Raw genomic sequence first — 24260 nt, 5'->3', positions numbered from 1 at the left:
TGTATGAAACTGCCATTTGCTTCGCACAAGTATTGCTCATCAGTCAGGAACCATAACCAGGAAGGGTTATTACACAAAACATGTTCTGCCACACCCTGTAAGGCTACTTGCAGGGTTTAAATGGTGATGTAGAACTGGGTGGTGCAGTCTGGACTGCTGTTCAGGAGTAGAATTCAGCTTCATGAACATCCAGCTCACTGTGGGTATCCATAATTTCCATAATAATTTAATCTGTTATGAGTGACATGATGAAAAATATACTTTATGAATATTTAAATTCACAAATTAAAGTTTCATTCTCTATTTTCCATCTCCCATTCCCCTTTCTAGGTTTTGAACTGTTATTGAACTATGAGTGCTTAAGGCACTTTTTAAATCTACTCTGGCTAAATACTATGAAGCACACTTCATGTACTTAAAGTACTGGAAAAGAGTATGCACTGATTTTTTAAAGAGCGGTAATATTTTCAACACATGGCAGAAAAAAATTATAAAAAAATTCACTGCATAATGTACATATAATTAGGTTATCCATAATCTTTGTTAAACAATGACAAGGCTCCAACACTTGTGGCATTGTTTTATTAGGAACAAGGGACCGTTGACCTCGTAGTTTGGTCCCTTCCTCCCTCTTTTAAACCAATCAACAAGGCACGAGTTGGTGACATCCTCACTGGGATGTTATGATTGCAGTACTGTTAGTAATATAAAATTCATGTCCATCTTGACTGTAAAGTATTTTATTATTATATGGCCAGTTACAATGTGTTATGCGGCATCATCAGGTGTTAAGTGCTTGGCTACAAATAGCAAGTCAGTGTGAACTGCAGTATCATAAGCAGCAGATTCTTCTTGCAAATGATCAGTGATGTACTTCAAATATTTATGGTGGCTGGATCCTTTTCCTTCTTAGGTTACTATTAACTGAAGTATTTACTTGTCTTTATGCGAGAAAAAAATAACTGATATGCAGATTAGTTAATTTGTTAGACTACCTTTTTCTAGCTGCAGCATAAATATTTGGCATATAGGATGAAATGTGGAGTTGTGACATTGCTGTAACAGACTGACTTGAGGAAAGAGGCATCTGGAGAAAAAAATTTTTTCTCTGATTTATTTTTTGTATGCGTGGAATGACTTGTGAACAGCATCAGAATAAAGTTATAATACATAATCACTTATATTTAAAAAAAAAAAACTGGATGCAAAATTTAGGATTTTTCCACTATCAGCATTTGTGTTTAATTAAAATATTTCTATTTCATACTGAAAAAAAAAGTACTATTTGTGCTGATAAGTGTTTCAATATTTTCAAGGTACTCCATGACTGGATTTTGTAGCAATTACACAGGCCTACGATGGAAAAACATTTTTCCAGAATGAGATTTTCACTCTGCAGCGGAGTGTGCGCTGATATGAAACTTCCTGGCAGATTAAAACTGTGTGCCCGACCGAGGCTCGAACTCGGGACCTTTGCCTTTCGCGGGCAAGTGCTCTACCACTGAGCTACCGAAGCACGACTCATGCCCGGTACTCACAGCTTTACTTCTGCCAGTATCCGTCTCCTACCTTCCAAACTTTACAGAAGCTCTCCTGCGAACCTTGCAGAACTAACACTCCTGAATGAAAGGATACTGTGGATACATGGCTTAGCCACAGCCTGGGGGATGTTTCCAGAATGAGATTTTCACTCTGCAGCGGAGTGTGCGCTGATATGAAACTTCCTGGCAGATTAAAACTGTGTGCCCGACCGAGACTCGAACTAGGGACCTTTGCCTTTCGCGGGCAAGTGCTCTACCAACTGAGCTACCGAAGCACGACTCACGCCCGGTACCCACCGCTTTACTTCTGCCAGTATCAAAGTATCAAGCTTCAAAAACATTTTTGCTGAAAATACCTTATTCTTATGTTTTTTTGGGTGGGATATCTAAATATGATATACCCACCATTTCTTCACATTTTACGGTAAAATATGTTAAATTGAGTGTTTTTTTTAAAGAATTTAATAACTTTTATGTAGTTAAAATAATTTAAAAATGAAGTGTAATGAATGTAGACGATGTTGATAGGACTGCTGAAAAACATTTGCTGGCAGAAGGTAGATCCTATTTTTGTGGTAACAAATGGTGTTTTGTTTACTGTCAACCTAACTTCACTTTCACATTTCCCATTCATGTGTTTAGTACAATATCTAATTGTGGTTGAAAAAACTCTGCTGACAGTTTTTGTTATATTTGTGGTGAATTTGTGATTAAAAAAATACCAAAGAAACATTGCAGCCTTTGTGAAAAGGGTTTATCTATCGTACTTTGGATCGAAACTTGGTGATAAAGATAAATTTTGGGCACCACATACGGTATGTTGTGTGTGTGTGTGTGTTTTGAAGATGTGAGAAAATGGTCCAAAAAGGAGAATAAAGCCTCTAGATTTGCTGTTCCTATTATATGGAGGGAGCCAAGAAGTCATTCCAGTGATTGCTACTTTTGCAGTGTTGATATTATGGTCATAATACGAAAAACAAGTAGGTAATATGCTACCCTTACCTTCCGACCGCCATCCGACCAGTAGGGCATGGTTTAGATTTGCCAGTTCCTGAACCACCAGATAATTTAAATTCTATTCCAACAGAATTATTTTCTGATGTAGAATGTGATTTAGATGAACCAGATGATCATGAATTCCATTGTAATACAGAAAGTCTGGAGCCCAGATTGTTTACTCAGACCAAGCATAACAATTTGGTTAGGGATCTGGGCTTAACGAAAAAAATGGTGAATTGCTTGTCTCTGGATTGAAAGAAAACAACTTATTGGCAGTTGGAACCAGCATATACATGTGTATATAAAGAGAGTGCAGCAATTTTCCAAGTTTGTTCAACAAGAAGGCGATTTAGTGTACTGTTCAGACATTCCCGGTCTGATGAATGAGTTTGGTATTGAATACAAAAAGGAAGACTGGAGGCTGTTTATTGATTAATCCAAAACTAGTTTAAAGGCTGTTTTGTTACATAATGGTAACATGTATGCATCTATACCTGTTGGACATTCTGTACATATGAAAGAAAGCTATGAAATCCTAGAAATAGTGCTAAATAAAATAGGCTATTCTGCTTATGGTTGGATGATATGTGGCGATCTAAAAGTTATATACATGCTCCTTGTTCAGCAAGGTGGCTTTACCAAATTTCCATTTTTCTTGTGTGAATGGGACAGCAAGGCTAGGGATCAACACTGACACAGAAAGAACTGGCCTTTGAGGGAGTCTTTAAAACCTGGTGAGAAGAACATTCTATGCAAAAACCTTATAGATCCAAAAAACATACTCCTACCACCTCTACATATAAAGTCATGCCTAATGAAATAGTTTGTAAAGGCTTTGCCTAAAGATAGACCATGTTTTAAGTATCTCTTCCAAAAGTTTCCACACCTTTCAGAAGCTAAACTAAAAGAAGGCATCTTTGTTGGACCTGACATTAGAAAATTGATGTTTGATATTAACCTTCAATCCACAATTACCTTAAATGAGAAAGAAGTATTGGTACCATTCAAGCAAGTCATTACAAAGTTCTTAGGACATGAAAAACACCCAGAATATGTTTCTATTGTAGCTACAGTGTTAAAGAAGTTTAAAACTTTACGATGTTTAATGAGCCTGAAAGTTCACTTTTTGAACAGTCACCTTGATTACTTCCCGGACAGTATGGGAGATGTTAATGAGGAGCAAGGAGAGTGTTTTCACAAGGACATTAAAGTGACGGAAAAACGTTACCAAGGCTGCTGGAACAGCAACATGAGGGACTACTGTTGGTCATTTCACCGAGAAGTTCAGCAAGCGACTCATCGTAGAAAAAGCTACACAAGAAGCTCGAAAGAAAAAAAGAGAAAGAAAATACAAACCAACTCCAGCTAACACTTGAAACCTCTATTAACACACGTGATTGTTTTAAGTAGCTTACTGTAAATACAAACCGTACTTACAATGTAACAAAGTGTTTCATTAATTTCCCCCTTTACAGTATAGCATAAGATTTTTATACTCTATAATAGAAAGCATATTGCTTGAAAACTGTGGGTGATACAAAAAAACTAAGGCTAGATTTGGATTCAGCTCATAAAAATCTATAAAGATCAGTTATCAAAATAAAAAAGTTGTTTTTTAAAAATGTTTTGTTGCAGTGTGTTATTACTGCATGCAGTGACTGATGATAATATTTTATATTAGCTGTTTGTCATAACTACTGGTTAACGTTGTTGGAAGTGAAAATGTGTTGCAGGTAATGTTTCTGTATATGAAAATTCATTTCCATTGATGTGTTGTTTCTGTTGGTGGTCTAAGCATGCTTAGGAAATTACTGAGAGTTATTGTGTTTTTCTACCCCATTGTTATTCTACACACTTTAGAATTTGGTATGGCTGACACAGTGCTCAATATTTACACTTTTCCAGTGTTGTTGTGTTACTAAATACAGTCACATTTCTGTAAAATGATTTAAATGTTTTATCAGAGTGGTTGAATGTGAATAATGTACTATTTTTTTGTACCCATGGGAAGCATGGCAACATTTGTGGAAAGGCAACTATGAATTTACATGTGAGTGAAGTTAATTTCCTACCATAGATTGTGTATAGGGTAGTCAGTAATAAATTAAGGTTACAGAACTCTACATGATCTCTGACTTTTAAATTGGGCAGTCACTTTACAACTCTTATGTTTTGCAGTTGGAGCCTGTAAACATCACGAAATCACATCGAGGATGGGCTGAATATTTTCGTGGGGAATCTTCATCCATGAGCTTTATGTATAAGTACAGGGCTACCATAAATGATTCATTTGTTTTCAAATCTGTATTTTACAAAGTATTATGTGCACAAATATCATAAACGCACAACTAGAACTGTAAACTTCCCATGTTTGCATTTTACACTCTACAAATGTCTTAGGAGTGCCACTCTGGTCACACAACACATGTCCAAGTAGTGGTAAAGTACATTTCATATTTTATGTAACAACATCCTGACAGTGCTCATCACAGTAGCATTGATGTTTTGTGTGAATTGTACCAATGTTCTTGGAAGTAGAGGTATGTAAACATGGTACTTAATGTATCCCCAAAGGAAAAATCACAAGTCATTGTATCAGGTGACCTGGTGGGAGGGGGGCAAGGGAATAGAGCCATGTCATCTTCGCCACTACACCCAATCCAAAGATGTGAAAGTTCATTATTTAGGTATCAACATATATCAGTACTCAAATTAGGGGGTGCCACATCTTGTTGGAAGATTACATTTTTGGAAATGGCCATCACAACTGCAAGATATCAAGGTATGAGGTACCTGTCAGTCTTCTCACAGAAAAAAAATTACCTGTGCAGCTTCATGTGTGACTTTGCACAGGAAACATCAACGTTCGATAAATCTTGTTCATGCACCACATTTCATGAGTGTGTTCAGTGCTTCACAGTCTCACATTGTGGCAATTAACTTCTACAGGTAATGGAAGGTAGCTTCATCACTGAATATTGGCTTGGAGGTGAAATGTTCATTCTCTGGTGCTACATGGATTGTGATACAAAATTGAAGGTGCTGGTCATAATCTTCCAGTTTTAATTGTTGCATGAGCTGCAGGCAGTACAGTCTGAAATGTAACTGCCATTGCAAAATCTTCCACAAAGTTTGCTGCAGTATTAAAAGTTCGTGGCTTGTACTGAGTGTTGATGTTTTTGGTCTACATACAAAACTTCCCCTCACCCTCTCCACAGCTGCCTCTGGCACACTTGGCTGACTGGTACTTTTCTGTTTACAGGAACAGCTAGTGTCCTTAAATTGTCGATGCACAGTGTTCTGTTTACAAAGTGATTCTTTTCCATAATTCCATCTGAATGCACACTGCTATGTTGTAACAGATGAACATCACACATTTCCCAACACAAAAATTCTTTTCTTGCTTTGTCAGCATTTTGTCGAGACAGTGCATTCGTAGTGCCAACTGGTGGGAGCAATGTAAACCCAGTGAGCTTATGGTTCTATTCATGTATCAATCATATTCGTACAAGCGAAACATTAGAAAATATAGAACTTTGAAAACAAGTGAATTATTTACTGTAGCCTTGTGTTAACAGTGGTTACAAGAGAACAGCGGTGAAAAAATTTTGAGCAATTGTACGCCAGACATGTTTGATAGGAAAACATGTAGACCAGGGAAGCGGTGACACCTATTTTCATTCAGATGGCTTCCACATTTTGCATCCCATGTGGCTGGACATTACTATGCTGAAATGTGGCATGTGGAGTTGCCTGAAAGTGGTGGTACATTGGGCTTTGCTCTTCAGATTGCCATGTCTGTGTTGGAGTAGAGAAAGCATATTGTAAAATACATAAAATGAAACTTGTCCTGTAGCCTATATACCTATGCAGACTGCTCTCCCAGGAAAGAGATGGGAGATGTGGATAGGGGGAGAGGGTTCAGTTGTGAGTGGCTGTTATGTGGTGAGAGAAGTGCTGAATACTCTCATTTACCTTTCCCAGTAAAACATTAAGGACATTACACAAAATGTAATGGAGTTGACTTCAAAGCAATCTTCCTGCATCTGCTGTGCCTGAAGACTGTGGTACCATGCTGTATGCAGCAATAATAGCAAGAATGACACTAGAATGTGTTGACTTGAAATTTACAGGCAGCTGGAATTCTTGCTCCTTTGCAATGGGCTTGTCCAGTATGCTCATCGAAATGTGTTCCTATGAACTTCTCCTGAGTAATCCGAATCCTATGGTATCCCAAATCATAAGTTATCTTTTGTCCATAATGCAGCTGCAAGATCACTATGGTACCACCTAATGTGTGTTAGACTATAAGACAGCCTGAAACAGTACTCCTTTTAAGACATTACATTTTACCATCAGTTGTGCCAGTAATATTGTTCACACACTTATTACAGTCTGAGGGATTGATGATCCCTGGACTCTGGAAGCTGATACGATGGCATGTATTCCAGCAACCTGGCAATCAACTTACGCCATAGAACTGTTGATACCTACAGGTATATCCTTGTTACAGTGCCCCATCAGAGGCTGGGCCACTTGTGAAAGCAGCCATGTTGTACACCAACTCCACTGCAAATACTCCACTAGCCACCAAGTGGTGTGTGGCAGAGTGCATTATTTGCACCAGAGTCACATTCCCCCCGCCACTGTTCCATTCGCGGCTTGCGCGAGAGAAAATGACTGTCTGAACGCCTCAGTACAATCTCTAATTTCCCTTATCTCTGAATGGTGACCATTTTGCGATATGAAAGTTGGTGGTAATAAATATGCACTGTGCTACATCTTCGGCGAAGATCAGATTTTGAAATTTACTGAGCTGCCCCTTCCGTTTAGTGCGTCGTCTATCTGCAAGTGTGTCGCACTTCAAACTTTCTGAGAGATTTGTAACGCTTTCACGATGGCTAAATGTACCATTCATGACTCTTGCTGCTCTTCTTTGGAACTTCTCAATCTCTATGTTGGTATGAATATCAACCAGCTGTCCATCAGAATGCATGGCCACTGGCAAACTTTTGTCAGGAACAAAGTTGACCAGCCAATGGCACAACATGCAGCTGAGCACAGCTTGCTCAGTCTCAATGGCTGCTTTACAGCCCAAGCCATCTGAATCCTTCTCTCTGCCACAAGCTTGTCTCAACTATGCAAATAACAGTTACCCTTAAAGGACATCCTCTGCTCCTGTAATTGCCCTGCCTCAATCTCAGGTAACCCACTGTACTCTCACCCTCCATCCAAAAGTTTCTGCTTCCCCCATCCTGTCAATCCCTCCCAACTCACACCCACATTTTGCCTTCAATGTGTGACTCTGCCCTCTGGCAGCGACAATCTCGCTAGCCCATATACCTGCCACCCTACCTCCTGTAGTCCTGGCCAGCAAATTGGCCGCCGCCTCCTAGTAGCTAGCCACCCCCCTCCGCTGTTCCACCTCCCCCCTCAATCCCCTCTCCCGCGCCCTCTTCCCCCATCAACCTCTCCCGCGCCCTCTTCCCCCATCAACCTCTCCCGCGCCCTCTTCCCCCCATCAACCTCTCCCGCGCCCTCTTCCCCCCATCAACCTCTCCCCCGCCCTCTTCCCCACCCGGCCTCTCCCGCGCCCTCTTCCCCCCATCGGCCTCTCCCGCGCCCTCTTCCCCCCATCGGCCTCTCCCGCGCCCTCTTCCCCCCATCGGCCTCTCCCGCGCCCTCTTCCCCCCATCGGCCTCTCCCGCGCCCTCTTCCCCCCATCGGCCTCTCCCGCGCCCTCTTCCCCCCATCGGCCTCTCCCGCGCCCTCTTCCCCCCATCGGCCTCTCCCGCGCCCTCTTCCCCCCATCGGCCTCTCCCGCGCCCTCTTCCCCCCATCGGCCTCTCCCGCGCCCTCTTCCCCCCATCGGCCTCTCCCGCGCCCTCTTTCCCCCATCGGCCTCTCCCGCGCCCTCTTCCCCCCATCGGCCTCTCCCGCCGCCCTCTTCCCCCCATCGGCCTCTCCCGCGCCCTCTTCCCCCCATCGGCCTCTCCTGCGCCCTCTTCCCCCCATCGGCCTCTCCCGCGCCCTCTTCCCCCCATCGGCCTCTCCCGCGCCCTCTTCCCCCCATCGGCCTCTCCCGCGCCCTCTTCCCCCCATCGGCCTCTCCCGCGCCCTCTTCCCCCCATCGGCCTCTCCCGCGCCCTCTTCCCCCCATCGGCCTCTCCCGCGCCCTCTTGCCCCCATCGGCCTCTCCCGCGCCCTCTTGCCCCCATCGGCCTCTCCCGCGCCCTCTTGCCCCCATCGGCCTCTCCCGCGCCCTCTTGCCCCCATCGACCTCTCCCGCGCCCTCTTGCCCCCATCGACCTCTCCCGCGCCCTCTTGCCCCCATCGACCTCTCCCGCGCCCTCTTGCCCCCATCGACCTCTCCCGCGCCCTCTTGCCCCCATCGACCTCTCCCGCGCCCTCTTGCCCCCATCGACCTCTCCCGCGCCCTCTTGCCCCCATCGACCTCTCCCGCGCCCTCTTGCCCCCATCGACCTCTGCCGCGCCCTCTTGCCCCCATCGACCTCTGCCGCGCCCTCTTGCCCCCATCGACCTCTGCCGCGCCCTCTTGCCCCCATCGACCTCTGCCGCGCCCTCTTGCCCCCATCGACCTCTGCCGCGCCCTCTTCGGCCCCCATCGACCTCTGCCGCGCCCTCTTCGGCCCCCATCGACCTCTGCCGCGCCCTCTTCGGCCCCCATCGACCTCTGCCGCGCCCTCTTCGGCCCCCATCGACCTCTGCCGCGCCCTCTTCGGCCCCCATCGACCTCTGCCGCGCCCTCTTCGGCCCCCATCGACCTCTGCCGCGCCCTCTTCGGCCCCCATCGACCTCTGCCGCGCCCTCTTCGGCCCCCATCGACCTCTGCCGCGCCCTCTTCGGCCCCCATCGACCTCTGCCGCGCCCTCTTCGGCCCCCATCGACCTCTGCCGCGCCCTCTTCGGCCCCCATCGACCTCTGCCGCGCCCTCTTCGGCCCCCATCGACCTCTGCCGCGCCCTCTTCGGCCCCCATCGACCTCTGCCGCGCCCTCTTCGGCCCCCATCGACCTCTGCCGCGCCCTCTTCGGCCCCCATCGACCTCTGCCGCGCCCTCTTCGGCCCCATCGACCTCTGCCGCGCCCTCTTCGGCCCCCATCGACCTCTGCCGCGCCCTCTTCGGCCCCCATCGACCTCTGCCGCGCCCTCTTCGGCCCCCATCGACCTCTGCCGCGCCCTCTTCGGCCCCCATCGACCTCTGCCGCGCCCTCTTCGGCCCCCATCGACCTCTGCCGCGCCCTCTTCGGCCCCCATCGACCTCTGCCGCGCCCTCTTCGGCCCCCATCGACCTCTGCCGCGCCCTCTTCGGCCCCCATCGACCTCTGCCGCGCCCTCTTCGGCCCCCATCGACCTCTGCCGCGCCCTCTTCGGCCCCCATCGACCTCTGCCGCGCCCTCTTCGGCCCCCATCGACCTCTGCCGCGCCCTCTTCGGCCCCCATCGACCTCTGCCGCGCCCTCTTCGGCCCCCATCGACCTCTGCCGCGCCCTCTTCGGCCCCCATCGACCTCTGCCGCGCCCTCTTCGGCCCCCATCGACCTCTGCCGCGCCCTCTTCGGCCCCCATCGACCTCTGCCGCGCCCTCTTCGGCCCCCATCGACCTCTGCCGCGCCCTCTTCGGCCCCCATCGACCTCTGCCGCGCCCTCTTCGGCCCCCATCGACCTCTGCCGCGCCCTCTTCGGCCCCCATCGACCTCTGCCGCCCCCTCTTCGGCCCCCATCGACCTCTGCCGCCCCCTCTTCGGCCCCCATCGCCCTCTGCCGCCCCCTCTTCGGCCCCCATCGCCCTCTGCCGCCCCCTCTTCGGCCCCCATCGCCCTCTGCCGCCCCCTCTTCGGCCCCCATCGCCCTCTGCCGCCCCCTCTTCGGCCCCCATCGCCCTCTGCCGCCCCCTCTTCGGCCCCCAACGCCCTCTGCCGCCCCCATCGCCCTCTGCCGCCCCCTCTTCGGCCCCCATCGCCCTCTGCCGCCCCCTCTTCGGCCCCCATCGCCCTCTGCCGCCCCCTCTTCGGCCCCCATCGCCCTCTGCCGCCCCCTCTTCGGCCCCCATCGCCCTCTGCCGCCCCCTCTTCGGCCCCCATCGCCCTCTGCCGCCCCCTCTTCGGCCCCCATCGCCCTCTGCCGCCCCCTCTTCGGCCCCCATCGCCCTCTGCCGCCCCCTCTTCGGCCCCCATCGCCCTCTGCCGCCCCCTCTTCGGCCCCCATCGCCCTCTGCCGCCCCCTCTTCGGCCCCCATCGCCCTCTGCCGCCCCCTCTTCGGCCCCCATCGCCCTCTGCCGCCCCCTCTTCGGCCCCCATCGCCCTCTGCCGCCCCCTCTTCGGCCCCCATCGCCCTCTGCCGCCCCCTCTTCGGCCCCCATCGCCCTCTGCCGCCCCCTCTTCGGCCCCCTCTTCGGCCCATCAGTCTGCCTAAGCGTGTGTGTGCATGTGCTTTATACTCTGGCACATCAAAGGATATTGACAAAAGCTAGCAAGTTTTCTTTTTTTTGTATATTCCTATAGACAACTCAATGCTTCTGCTTTGTGCTGAGTGGTGGCCTTTATTCCAAAAGTATTTCTGTCTACATAGTTAGATAAGCTGGGGTTGGTGGAAGGTTCCATTTTTCATGGGCTGTGAAACAGTCATTTAAATTGAGACTGGCATGTTGTTGTCAGCAGTATTTTCTAACACTGTGTGGTCAACTCTGTTCTTGGCCACAGTTTGGTGGTGGTCACTCATTTAGGTGGACAGCTGGTTGGTGATCATGCCAGCATAAAATGCTACACAGGAATTGAACCTCATCCTCGCTGCGGACAAGGTTCCACCACTGTCATTGTGAACAGCAATTATTACCTGAAAGAAGGCATCCATCCATTGACTCCTTAATCTACAGGCTCTGCAATAGTGATCCCATGCCAGAAATCCAGCATAACCTTGAATTCCAACTCACAGCTTTGGGACCACACCAGACTCCCTTCCCCAAATGCATCCCCCTCCTCACTCCAGTGACCCCTACACATTCACCTACTTGCTTCCCAAAACCCATAAGTAAAACAATCCTGGATGCCCCATTGTAGCTGTCTACAGTGCTCTCATTGAAAAATTCTCCACTCTTGTAGTCCCCCCCCCCCCCCCCCACCTTCTACCGATAGCATGCAAGATTTCCTTAAGTCACACACACACTATTTCACAGACTGATCATTCTGACCCATGTGAAATTTGTTGTGTGTTGATCAAGATGTTGATGTTGAAGAAACATAGTGTCACTTGCCTTCATGTTTCCACTTCTCACTATCTCTGTTTCATCAAACAATGGAAGCTCCAGGCTGGGATGTAACAACATTATGAAAAGGAAAGTTGCTACTCACCACATAGTGGAGATGTGCTGAGTCACAAATAGGCACAACAAAAAGACTGTCTCAGATAAAGCTTTTGGCCCGTAAGGCCTTCGTGAAACACACACACACACACACACACACACACACACACACACACACACACACACACACACACACACACACCTGCAGTCTCGGGCAACTGTAGTCACACTTTTTTTCGAACGCTGCGTGGGCTGAAAGCTTTATTTGTTGCGCCTATCTGCAACTTGGCATCTCCGCTATATGGTGGGTAGCAACTTTCCTCTTCATAATATTGTCAGTTTCATGTAAGATTGACCGTTCCAATTGCATAGGAAGGCACTGCCTGCAGTGGTGTAAATGGGGTATGTAGCTAAATTTTATTTTGTACCCCTGTCCCTCCCTTGTGACATTTTTTGTTTAATTTCCATTGTTACATGGCCTGTTTATTCATTTTTTGACATAAAATGCATTTTAAGTGAAGTAGAAGGTACACATTTCAGTAATTGTTGTCTGTATGATTCAGTTCAAAGCCTGGAATAACGCACACTCCAGAGACGCTTTGTTTGCAACAACACCACAATTCTTTTTTTCATTGTTTCACTGCCGATCAAATGTTTTGCCTGTGAGAAAGATGTATCCATCACGGAAATAACACCTTGGGTGTGAGGCGCACCTGTCATATCCTAGTTTTGCCACTGTCTACAGGACCTATACATAGATAACCTCTCAGCAGCAGCAGCGAGTTATTTCTGGTACACTTTCCATTGATCTGCTAAGTTTGGGTTTTTGGACCATTCTTTCTGGATGTTACAAAGTTCACAAATGTAGTATACAGACTGTTGTTTTTCATTGCCTTTGTACTTTTTGTTGCTTGAGCAACAGTCCAAAATTTACTGAGAATTATATTCTTAATTTGCAGGGCCTAAAGTGTTAGCAGGAAGAAATATCCCCACATGGGGTGAAGATGGGTCCCCTCAAGTGAAACAAAAGCTAGCACCTCCAGTTCCACCAGCAAAACCTTCGGGATACAAAGCAGGAGGAAAAGTGGTAAGACTCTTGCTACATGTTACTAAGTCACAAGAAATGTTAGAGATAGTAACATTCTTTTATATGTTCTAAACAGTGCTTTGCCAGTGCTAGTGGTGTATTTTGCAGTAATCACATTTTACAGTCGACATGCACTTTCACATAAATAAACGTTAAATGGTGTAAGTAAACTGTTAGTGTTAGTTCAGACTTGATGAGTATAATATAATTCTTGCTTACCTGCTGAGTTACTAATTTTTTATTGTGCCATAAGAAGTATAGAGGTGAGCATTATCATTGGCTCATTCTCAAATTCTCATTATCATCATACTCTCCACAAAGCAATAGTCATAACAACAGTTACCATAATAAATTGTTGAGAATTGTGGTTATGACTTCTAGCTATTCTTATTTTGTGACACTCAAAAATTTTTTACATTGACTGTATGTTTTAGCTGTTGCATTTTGGAATGTACAGTGCTTTTGAGAACAAGACTGATAATCTTGAAATTTATGGCATCATAATCAATAGCCGAGTAGTTCAGAATAAATTCTCTTGTACTCAACCACTGGCTCAAGAATCACAATAAAAAAGTTGTGCATATTCAGAGCTATTGGTGTCCTGTGACAGATGATGGCACTCACTAATTATGCACAACTTTATGTGTGACTGAGGTGTTTGAAGGAAGCATTGTGGTGTTGGAAGGAGGCAGTCTGACTTGCACATTAATTTGAATAATAAATAATTTTGTGATTGTATCTTGAGAGTGAAATGAAAACTTTGCAGACACATAGTGCATGATATGTTGCTATAGACTTCTCTGTTTCAGTGTTACAGAGGAGCCAACATGGCAGATATCTTGTTCATAAAACAACAATGTTTGGATGATGTCTACCCTGCAAAATTTGACCTGTTCACCTGCTGAACTCCCTTATTTCATGTGTTAACAGTTCATTTCAACATTTCAAATCAATATGACCCAAGATTTATTTTCTGCTTTGTAACATGGCGAAGAGTGAATGTTGCCTTTCTCATGTAAATTCTTTTCTCACTTATTTGCCTCATGATATGTAGTTAAAATTATTGTTGACCTCATTCTTTCCTTGTTCAGTTTGTGTTGATATGATTATATGATGGACTACATGGGTTACCCTGTATTTCAGGAGAGTGGTGTGATGTGCAGATTTAATTTGGCAGTTTCATCAGCTTTAGAGGGGGCATGGAAGCAGCAGCTCATCCAAGCACTAGGTCGAATACAGGAAAGGGAATGACGAGTGGGCAATAAACTTTGTCATGCTACCAGCTACAGGAATGTGATCCATGCCCTGCACTTTTTATGACATTTACCATGCTTAAACTGCTGTCTGATTGACTCAAAACATAGTTGGAATTGAAATGGCATTATAGGTGGGGACAAACTAGACTGTAGTATGTATTTCTACAGGAGACATCATTTTAACGTAATTATGGTCACATATGACACTTGAAATGGAGCACAACAGATGAAAAGAGAGTCAACAAAGGTGCAAAGCTCGACCAAGGTGCTGCCGTAGGTAGCACTCTGGACTCTAATTTAGGACGACGATGGTTCAAATTCAAGTCTGGACATCCAGACTTCAGTTTTCTGCGATTTCCATAATTGCTCCAGGGAAATGTCAGGATGGTTCCTTTTGAAAGAGCATGGTCAGTTTCCTTCCCCGTCCTTGAAACATTCTGATCTTCTGTTCCATCTCGTCCTCAATGTCAGCAAGATGTTAAACCATACTCTTCCTTCCTTCAACAGTGATGTCTGTGCACCACAATATGGTTGATTATCGTGGTTGGAACAAATGATTAACCTAGTGCATTATTAGATCAGTGTCCAGATATCTGCAGTGTCAGCATGAGTCAGGGAGGGATGGGAAAAATTGGTTTTAAATTTAATTTGCAATTTCCATCACTGTTATGTCTATAATTAAGTTTTGCCAGGATAACATTCTTAAAAGGAACAACATTATTGTGTTTGCTTTGATTTTCATCGCCGTAAGAACAATAAATTGTAGCAATCAATAATGGATGCATATCACAGCTGTCACTTGAGGTATTTGGATTTATGGGTTCATAATCCACAGTTGGTTCACAGAAACAACAGAATGCTAATTTAACTCAATGGTAACTTATGCAGCAGAGACCACAAGCAACTGTGCAGTAGGAAAAACGGTTGCCACATAAGTGAGCATTTGTAGATGGCATCAGATGAACAACAAATTAAAGAATGCCAGTTCTACCTGCCTAACTTACAGAGGATTGAATTGAGGAATGTTTAATGTATTGGAGCAACAGTTTGTGAAATATTTGTGAGAGAAACACAATTAAGACTTCTCGATTACTAGTGAAGTTATCAGAATGAAAGTGCTGGAGATACAGAAAAATATTCCCACAGCATGTGACATGAAGTTCAAAGCAAATAAGGACTGGTGCATACTATGGTGTAGAATGTAGGTCTTACATTAGGGTGAGGAACAATGCTAGCTTAGTGACTTCTCATGGTACTTCAGTGTTATGTAATTAGTGTAAGTACAGGTATTTGCTAGGTCACATGGGAAACAAATGAGCTGCCTATTTATTCTGATATGCAGTCAAATGTTATACTTGATGTCAAGGCCATTAAAATTCTTTTTATAAGAAATTCTTTCAATGAAAAGGCCAGTATAACAGTTGCCCTGGTTGCTTTGCCAGATAGCAGGTTCTTTATCTTAAGATGTAAAGAAAAGTGGAGGATAACCCAGGAAGTTACGGATCTGATATCAAAGAACAGCACTGACCTATTAGTGATTGCTAGTGGCTTGTCACAACTTCAGATTATGGCTATTGTTGTAAATGGGTCTTTCAAGACTCATCTGTCATAGTTTTACAGTGGATTACTTCTTCAAGGAGAACTGGATCACTGGATCCTTACTGTCTACAGTGACTTTTGAGAGAATCTGTTATGGAAAGAATTCAAAAAGTGCTACGTATCCAAAATCATGGATGGATCAAAAAATGAGGAGAGTGTCAGGAAGGGTGAAACGGCAGTAGGATTACAGACGACGATATTACCAGTGATGATAATGGCAAAGTAGTGTTAACACAATCTACTGGATGAGATAATAAACAAAAAGTAGCCTTTGATTTTGATAGGTCAGAATCTGTTGAAAACAAAGCAAAGAATCTCAAGAAGCCTTTTAAAAATTTGAGTTCATCGTTTACACGTTCACCATATGGTTCAGTAAATATGCTAAACGGGTTCGGATGTGACTGTTTCTAAAAATGATGAAACTTAAAATGCACAAATAAAGATGGCCAGTAGGGTGCCTGTTCTGTTTCAAGTTTGGTTTGTTCTTGTGCTACCCCTAGTTTGGTTCCATTTCACAATAAAAAAGTTGTGTGTAATTTGGGGATCAATAAGAAAAAGTGAAATGGTGGACCTCGGCACCTACATTTTGCAAAACATGAAAAATTGCACAAAACTCTAATTTTTTTGTATAAAAATGCAACTTAATGTTACTTTAACAATGTAATTTAAGAAGCTATTGTGTCCATTGTTGCATGGGGCAAACATAACTATAATATCACATGTTCTAAAATTCTTATTGATAAAATTTTGTGCTCTGGAAACTAGTGGCAATATTCAGCTTGCATTTATTGCGAATCTCTTGCCCAACGTAAAGTCCCGAGCGACTGGAAAAAAGCGTGGGTGATGCCTGTATATAAGAAGGGTAGAAGGATGGATCCTCAAAATTACAGACCAATATCCTTAACATCGGTTTGTTGCAGGATTCTTGAAAATATTCTCAGTTCGAGTATAATGAATTTTCTTGAGACAGCGAAGTTCTTGTCCATGCATCAGCACGGCTTTAGAAAGCATCGCTCCTGCGAAACGCAACTCGCCCTTTTTTCACATGATATCTTGCAAACCATGGATGAAGAGTATCAGACGGATGCCATATTCCTTGACTTCCGGAAAGCATTTGACTCGGTGCCCCAATGCAGACTCCTAACTAAGGTACGAGCATATGGGATTGGTTCCCAAGTATGAGTGGCTCGAAGACCTCTTAAGTAACAGAACCCAGTACGTTGTCCTCGATGGTTAGTGTTCATCGGAGGTGAGGGTATCACCTGGAGTGCCCCAGGGAAGTGTGGTAGGTCCGCTGTTGTTTTCTATCTACATAAATGATCTTTTGGATAGGGTGGATAGCAATGTGCGGCTGTTTGCTGTCGATGCTGTGATGAACGGGTAGGTGTCGTCGTTGAGTGACTGTAGAAGGATACAAGATGACTTGGACAGGATTTGTGATTGGTGTAATGAATGGCAGCTAACTCTAAATATAGATAAATGTAAATTAATGCAGGTGAATAGGAAAAAGAATCCTGTAATGTTTGATACTCCATTAGTAGTGTAGCGCTTGACACAGTCACGTCAATTAAATATTTGGGCGTAACATTGCAGAGCGATATGAAGTGGGACAAGCATGTAATGGAAGTTGTGGGGAAGGCAGATAGTCGTATTCGGTTCATTGGTAGAATTTTGGGAAGATGGATGTGGTTCATCTGTAAAGGAGACCGCTTATAAAACACTAATAGGACCTATTCCTGAGTACTGCTCGAGCGTTTGGGATCCCTATGAGGTCGGATTGAGGGAGGACATAGAAGCAATTCAGAAGCGGGCTGCTGGATTTGTTACTGGTAGGTTTGATCATCATGCGAGTGTTACGGAAATGCTTCAGGAACTCGGGTTGGAGTCTCTAGAGGAAAGGAGGTGTTCTTTTCGTGAATCGCTACTGAGGAAATTTAGAGAACCAGCATTTGAGGCTGACTGCAGTACAATTTTACTGCCGCCAACTTACATTTCACGGAAAGACCACAAAGATAAGATAAGAGAGATTAGGGTTTGTATAGAGGCATATAGGCAGTCATTTTTCCATTGTTCTGTTTGGGAGTGGAACAGGGAGAGAAGATGCTAGTTGTGGTACGAGGTACCCTCCACCATGCACCGTATGGTGGATTGCGGAGTATGTATGTAGATGTAGGTACATGTATACCGTACTCTTTCTCATGTAACTATAGTACCAGCTATTTCACACACCTTCAGTCGAAGGATCTACTATATCATATTTTGAATTTCAATTTTTTTTGTCTCCGGATACAGTTTTTGAACATTTTTCATGTGGATCATCTTCAAGTTCAATCTTGTTTGATTACAATTACTCTTAGCTCAAACGTAACGAAGTATCTGGAACGTACTGGCCTCTTCCATGTTAACACGCGTGGATTCATCGGGCATCAATTATGTGAAACTCAGTTCACACTTTTCTCACATGATATGGGTCAAAGCAGTTAGCTCCATACTTAACTATCATATACAACCGTTAGCTCGCCGAAAGATCTGTGCCCAAAGACTGGAAAGTTGCATGGGTCACACCAATATTCAAGAAAGGTAATAGGAGTGATCCTCTTAATTACAGTCCAATATCATTAATTACAGTCCAATATCATTAACGTTGATATACGGCAGGATTTTGGAACATATATTTTGTTCGACATAATGAATTACCTCGAAGAAAGCGGTCTATTGACACAGAGTCAACATGGGTTTAGAAAACATCATTCTTATGAAACACAAGTAGCTCTTTATTCGCATGAAGTGTGGAGTGCTATTGACAAGGGATTTCAGATTGATTCAGTATTTCAGATCGATTCCGTATTTCTGGATTTCTGGAAGGCTTTTGACACTGTACCACACAAGCGGCTCGTAGTGAAATTGCGAGTTATGGAATGTCATCTCAATTATGTGACTGGATTTGTGATTTCCTGTAAGAGAGGTCACAGTTCGTAGTAATTGACAGAAAGTCATAAAGTAAAACAGAAGTGATTTCTTGCATTCCCCAAGGTAGTGTTATAGGCCCTTTGCTGTTCCTTATCTATATAAATGTTTTGAGAGACAATCTGAGCAGCCGTCTTAGGTTGCTTGCAGATGACGCTGTCGTTTCTTGACTAATAAAGTCATCAGAAGATTAAAACAAATTGCAAAACAATTTAGATAAGATATCTGAATGGTGCGAAAATTGGCAGTTGACTCTAAATAACGAAAAGTGTGAGGTCATCCACATGAGTGGTAAAAGGAATTAATTAAATTTCGGTTAGACGATCAGTCAGTCGAATCTAAAGGTCATAAATTCAACTAAATGCCTATGAATTACAATTACCAACAAATTAAATTGGAAGGAACACATAGAAAATGTTGTGGTGAAGGCTAACCGAAGACTGCGTTTTATTGGCAGGACACTTAGAAAATGTAACAGATCTACTAAGGAGACTGCCTACACTACGCTTGTCTGTCCTGTTTTAAAATACTGTTGCGCGGTGTGGGATCCTTACCAGATGGGACTGACGGAGTATATCAACAAAGTTCAAAGAAGGGCAGCATGTTTTGTATTATTGCGAAATATGAGAGAGCGCGTCACAGAAATGATACAGTATTCGTTGTGACGGAATCGTCTCACTAAATTCCAATCGCCAAATTTCTCCTCCGAATGCGAAAATATTTTGTTGACGCTGACCTACATAGGGAGAAACGATCACCACGATAAAATAAGGTAAATCAGAGCTCATACGGGAAGGTATAGGTGTTCGTTCTCCCGCGCACTATATGAGATTGGAATAACAGAGAATTATGAAGGTGGTTTGATGAACACTCTGCCAGGCACTTAAATGTGATTTGCAGAGTATTGTTGTAGATGTAGATGTGGATACAATGTGAAGAAAAATACTAATGGCACACCCCAACAAGACACCTGGCATGGTGGCTGATGGGAGTAGCTGAATCAACAAAAGTCACAAGACTGTGTAAGACATTTGACCAATATTTACTTTTTTTGTTTGCTACCAACCTTAGCCCAGTATAGAATACAGTGTATACTGGTACTTTTGTCACTATTCTTTGTTGTCTTCACTGTGCTCACAAATTAATTTTGTAGCTCCCTGTCAGCTTGATGCCTCTATCAAATCATTTGCAATTTTCAGTTTAATAACTACCATTTGACAGAAAGTTTATTTTTGCATGACAAAAGGATCAGTCTTAAGAAACATGTCACTCAAGTCGTACCTGGTTAGACAATCTCTTATTGTACCACAACCTTTTCAATCCCATTGTTGATAATTTTTGGGATTTGATTGTTACCTACTTGAATCTGTACAATATTTTCATGTGATGGTTCTGCTTCATGATTCAGTGTGTTGGCCATTTTAGGTATTATAATTGACAAGCAGATATCTGTAAAGTTTTGAAAGAATACTGAAATCCACACACTGTGCTCTGACTGCAGATGGGGAACACAATCATGGTTCAAGAGAGAGAAATATGAAAAACACAATAGCACCAATTACATCCTGTTCTTGTGGTCGTAATTCAAAGTCACCACAGAGTATAAACACTTTCAAGCAATAAGTAGCATTTTCCCCCACCTTACATGATGGATGGCCCTGGAGCACAGAAAGATACTCTTGAAGGTGGGGCTATGACAAGAGAGATGACAGTTCATACAACATTAGGGTAGTTCTCTGTAGGCTGCTGTTATCAAAACCAACATTGAGATTTTGAGACACATCAACTTACTCCAATTATTCCTTGACCCTTCTGCACTGAAGTCATTTGGAGTTCATTAACATTGATTCCAGAACAAGTTTTTGCTTAGAAATTGATATGTCAGACCTGTTTTTCTACACATTATTTTTGCCCCAAAAATGCTTAAGAAAATAGTTCCATTAATCTATCAACTGTAAGAGTAATCCAAGATGTCATAAAATTAATCAACATACATTTGCCTTAAATTGCTTTTTTTTTGTGTTCTTGTGTTTTGTGAAGGTATTTGTCAAGAGTAAGTGAAAGGATAATGATAAACACTTAAGAAGATGGGCACATCAGATATCTAATGAAAAGACACAGAACCAAATTGAGATAAAAGAAAGTTATTGCACAACTTAACTAAAAGAATGGATCAGTTAATAGGACATGTCTTGATGTGTCAAGGGATTATCAATTTGTTAATGGATGGAAGTACGGAGGGTAAAAATTGTAGAGGGAGACCAGTGCTTGAAAACAGTAATTAGACTCAAATGGTTGCTGGTTGCAATAGATATGCAAAGATGAAGAGGCTTGTACATGATAAACTAGCATGAACATCTGCATCAAACCAGTCTTCAGACTGAACACCGTAACAATTAATGAGTTTTGTAGAGAGCTTTCTCCTTCTCACTTCCATAAGTTGAATGACCAAAATATGTGCAAAGGTATCAGCATTGAATGAGTATTTTATTTTAATTTTATTTTCAAATACATTTATCTGTAGGATTTTTGCCATGGATGAGTGAATACATAACTTACTGAATTGATAGATTCTGAGCTTTAACATTAATTCTCCTTTCAACTGTTGATTGAACAAAGCCTGGCCATCTTATTCAATAATAATGATCTTCAGAGCTGTGTACCCATATTTTTTGGAGAAAAATGTTCAGACAAAGTTAAGACAAGAATTTTTGAACAATATCACTGAGGAGTTATCAATCTGCAATCTTGTTGAAATGATGATCATTTCTAAAATATGGCTTTTAAAACTCTTCTGTCATACAGGCATAGATCTTTTTTTCACTTCGAATTGCCCTTCTTTGAGGTATGTCAGATCAATCACTTCTGAGATGCTTGTGCTCTCTTTTTCTCCCATTAGTTCATTCTATCTGATCTCTTCTTTCTCTCCTCCTATTATATCTGAATCAATTTCCTGGTGTTGATCTTAACTTGGAACCTCTGAGTTTTGTCTTTGGTCACAGTCTTGGCTGTACTATTCTTTAACACATTGACTGCCATGGTATAGTTGGGTTACCGACTCCTTGGGGCCATTTACTTTTTTTTCAATAGCCTGCTTTAGTTTGCTCCAAGTTACATATGCTTCACATGGCCCCAGAGTAAAGGTACCAGGTGTGTCATTTGCTATGTCGCTAATAATTTTCGGTTTGTACTCCTGTCAGTTTTTCATTCCATAGCATTATTTGTGTACAGTTCCATTATTGCTTTCCTGCATTGTTGCTACAGTCTTTATTCAGTGTTGTTTGTTCTGTAACAAAGTGATATCATGGCAGAAGAAAAGTCTCTTAGAAGTTATGAAGGTGAACGAGGGCATGTACAGCAGCTTTTAGATGAAGTTATGGACATAAGTGATGAAGATTCTGTGTCTTTATTTCGTGATAGCTCAGACGAATTTTTACCAAAGGAGAACGAAAGCGAAACCAGAAGTTCTGATGATGGAATCACATCAGTGAAGGTAGGAAGAAGAGTTTTATGTCTGCATTCAGTCAAGGAATCAGACTTCACAGCTGTAAAAACCAGGCAACAAAGCACCACAAACCGTGTTAGTGCCGTAACTACTGCAGTTGATTCAGGTTCAGTTGAAGTAAGTGAAATATCAGGAAGTTCTGAAGATGAAGATGACACGCTTAGAACAAATTCTAATGAGATTGTCTGGGGGTCTGTTATGGGTAAAAATATGAAAAACTTTACATTTATTCATTCCAGTTCTGGTGTAAATGCTTCTGTTGCACTAACTCTCAAAGACAAGACACCGTATGATTTCTTCAAATATTTTGTAACTGATGAAATTGTAGAATATGTGACGCAACAAACTAATTTGTACGCAAAACAAGTCTTACAAAGCCATTCACAACTGAAAAAGTGGACTGATGTCAGAAAAACTGAAATTGAACAATTTTTATGATTTATGCTATGGATGTCACTAAATGTAAAACCGAGGATTCCAAATTAATGATCAAGAAATATGCTCTATCACAACAATGTAAAAAATGTTATGTTATGCAATCATTTTGAACTGCTTTTATGTATGTGGCATTTTTTTGATAACCAGTGCCCACCAGGAAACTGCTTATTCAAAATTCAACCCCTTATTGATAAATTACTGCAGAGATTCCAAAGTGCAGTTGTGCTGGAGAAAGAAGTTTGCAGTGACGAAACACTTGTGCCATTTCAAGGAAGACCAAATTTCATTCAGTATATAAAGAATAACCGCCATAAATTTGGAATTAAATTGTTCAAACTCTGTCAAAAGGGTGGCTACACCTGGAATATGAAAGTTTATTGTGGGAAGAATGCGAATCCTAGTGTTCCTCTTGCCACTTCTGTTGTTATGAGCCTTATGAGTGGATTACTAAATTAGGGCAGAATGTTATATACAGACAATTTTTGCATAAGTGTTCACCAGCTTCTTGAACAATCAACACATTTAATGAGTACTCTAAGATCAAATAGAAAACTGAATCCTCAAGATGTTGTACAAGCAAAGTACCACAGGTGTAATAGTACTGAAATGGAAAGATAAGAGGGATGTTCTGATGCTGAGTACTGTTCATCGAGAAGAAGAAGCAGAAGTTCAAACCAGGAAGGGCACAAACAAAAAAACCAGCAATGATAATTGACTATAATCCGTCAAAGTCTTTTGTAGATCTTTCTGACCAAATGAAGTTGTACTCACATTGTCTAAGGCGGGGTGTGAAATGGTACAGGAAGCTTGCAGTTGAATTGTTGACAGGGTGAGCACTGGTAAATGCTCATGTGATTTACCAAAACTTCAACAAAAAGATCTCAATCACAGAATCCAAAGAAGATGCCGGTGAGCCTGAGACATCTTTCACCAAAGCCACCACGTTACCTGCAGATTGTGCACTTGTGAACATGGGAGCAGCTGGACGTAGGTGTAAAGTGTGCTCCGAAAAAATTAATAATGAATGAATTTGGATGAGAGAAAACTGTCAAGAAATACAAACAAACTGCATGGAAATGGAAGAATCGTGACTCATATTTTTGCGTACAATGTTTTTCATAAAGCACAGTGCATACAGGTGTTAGAAAAACAAAGTGGAATGACCCAAATTTTTGAGTTTCATTGTTGTTGCAATCAGAGTTGCAGAATGTCAATAAAACTGTATGTGATTTGCAATCTACTGTGTAAGTAATATGTCAAACTACATAATAAATAAATAATAAAAGGAAGAAAAGTCCAATACGGCTGAGCCATGTGAGTTATATACAACTCACGAATTCAAATGTCGATAACTACTCTTGAGCTCTTGAAAACCGTAGGCCACAAACATGATTTTTTTACTGGGGCGATAACCTACTATAACACAGTCACAGCACGCTCCTGTGAGTTACAACAGTGCCACGGAGCTTTAAATGGAAAAATATCTGTGAGTTGTGTTCACGTCACGTGGCCCACAGAGAACACTTCCTGTGAGTTTATTTAACTCATG

General features: G+C 43.0%; 1 protein-coding gene across 4 annotated transcripts in view; it reads left to right on the top strand.

The window, feature by feature from the left end:
* The window catches only part of LOC126298317 (serine/threonine-protein kinase Pak), a 114004-nt gene that overhangs the window by 43793 nt on the left and 45951 nt on the right, over positions 1-24260 (top strand). For all 4 annotated transcript variants that reach the window (XM_049989616.1, XM_049989614.1, XM_049989615.1 and 1 more), the window contains exon 4: positions 12819-12946. In XM_049989616.1, coding sequence (XP_049845573.1) covers positions 12819-12946 — 128 coding nt within the window. The remainder of the gene's footprint in view (positions 1-12818; positions 12947-24260) is intronic.

This window comes from Schistocerca gregaria, chromosome X (assembly GCF_023897955.1).
Source record: "Schistocerca gregaria isolate iqSchGreg1 chromosome X, iqSchGreg1.2, whole genome shotgun sequence".
Taxonomy (NCBI): Eukaryota; Metazoa; Arthropoda; class Insecta; order Orthoptera; family Acrididae; genus Schistocerca; species Schistocerca gregaria.
Note: the sequence above shows the minus strand (reverse complement) of the source record. Positions and strands in the feature narration are given on the sequence as shown.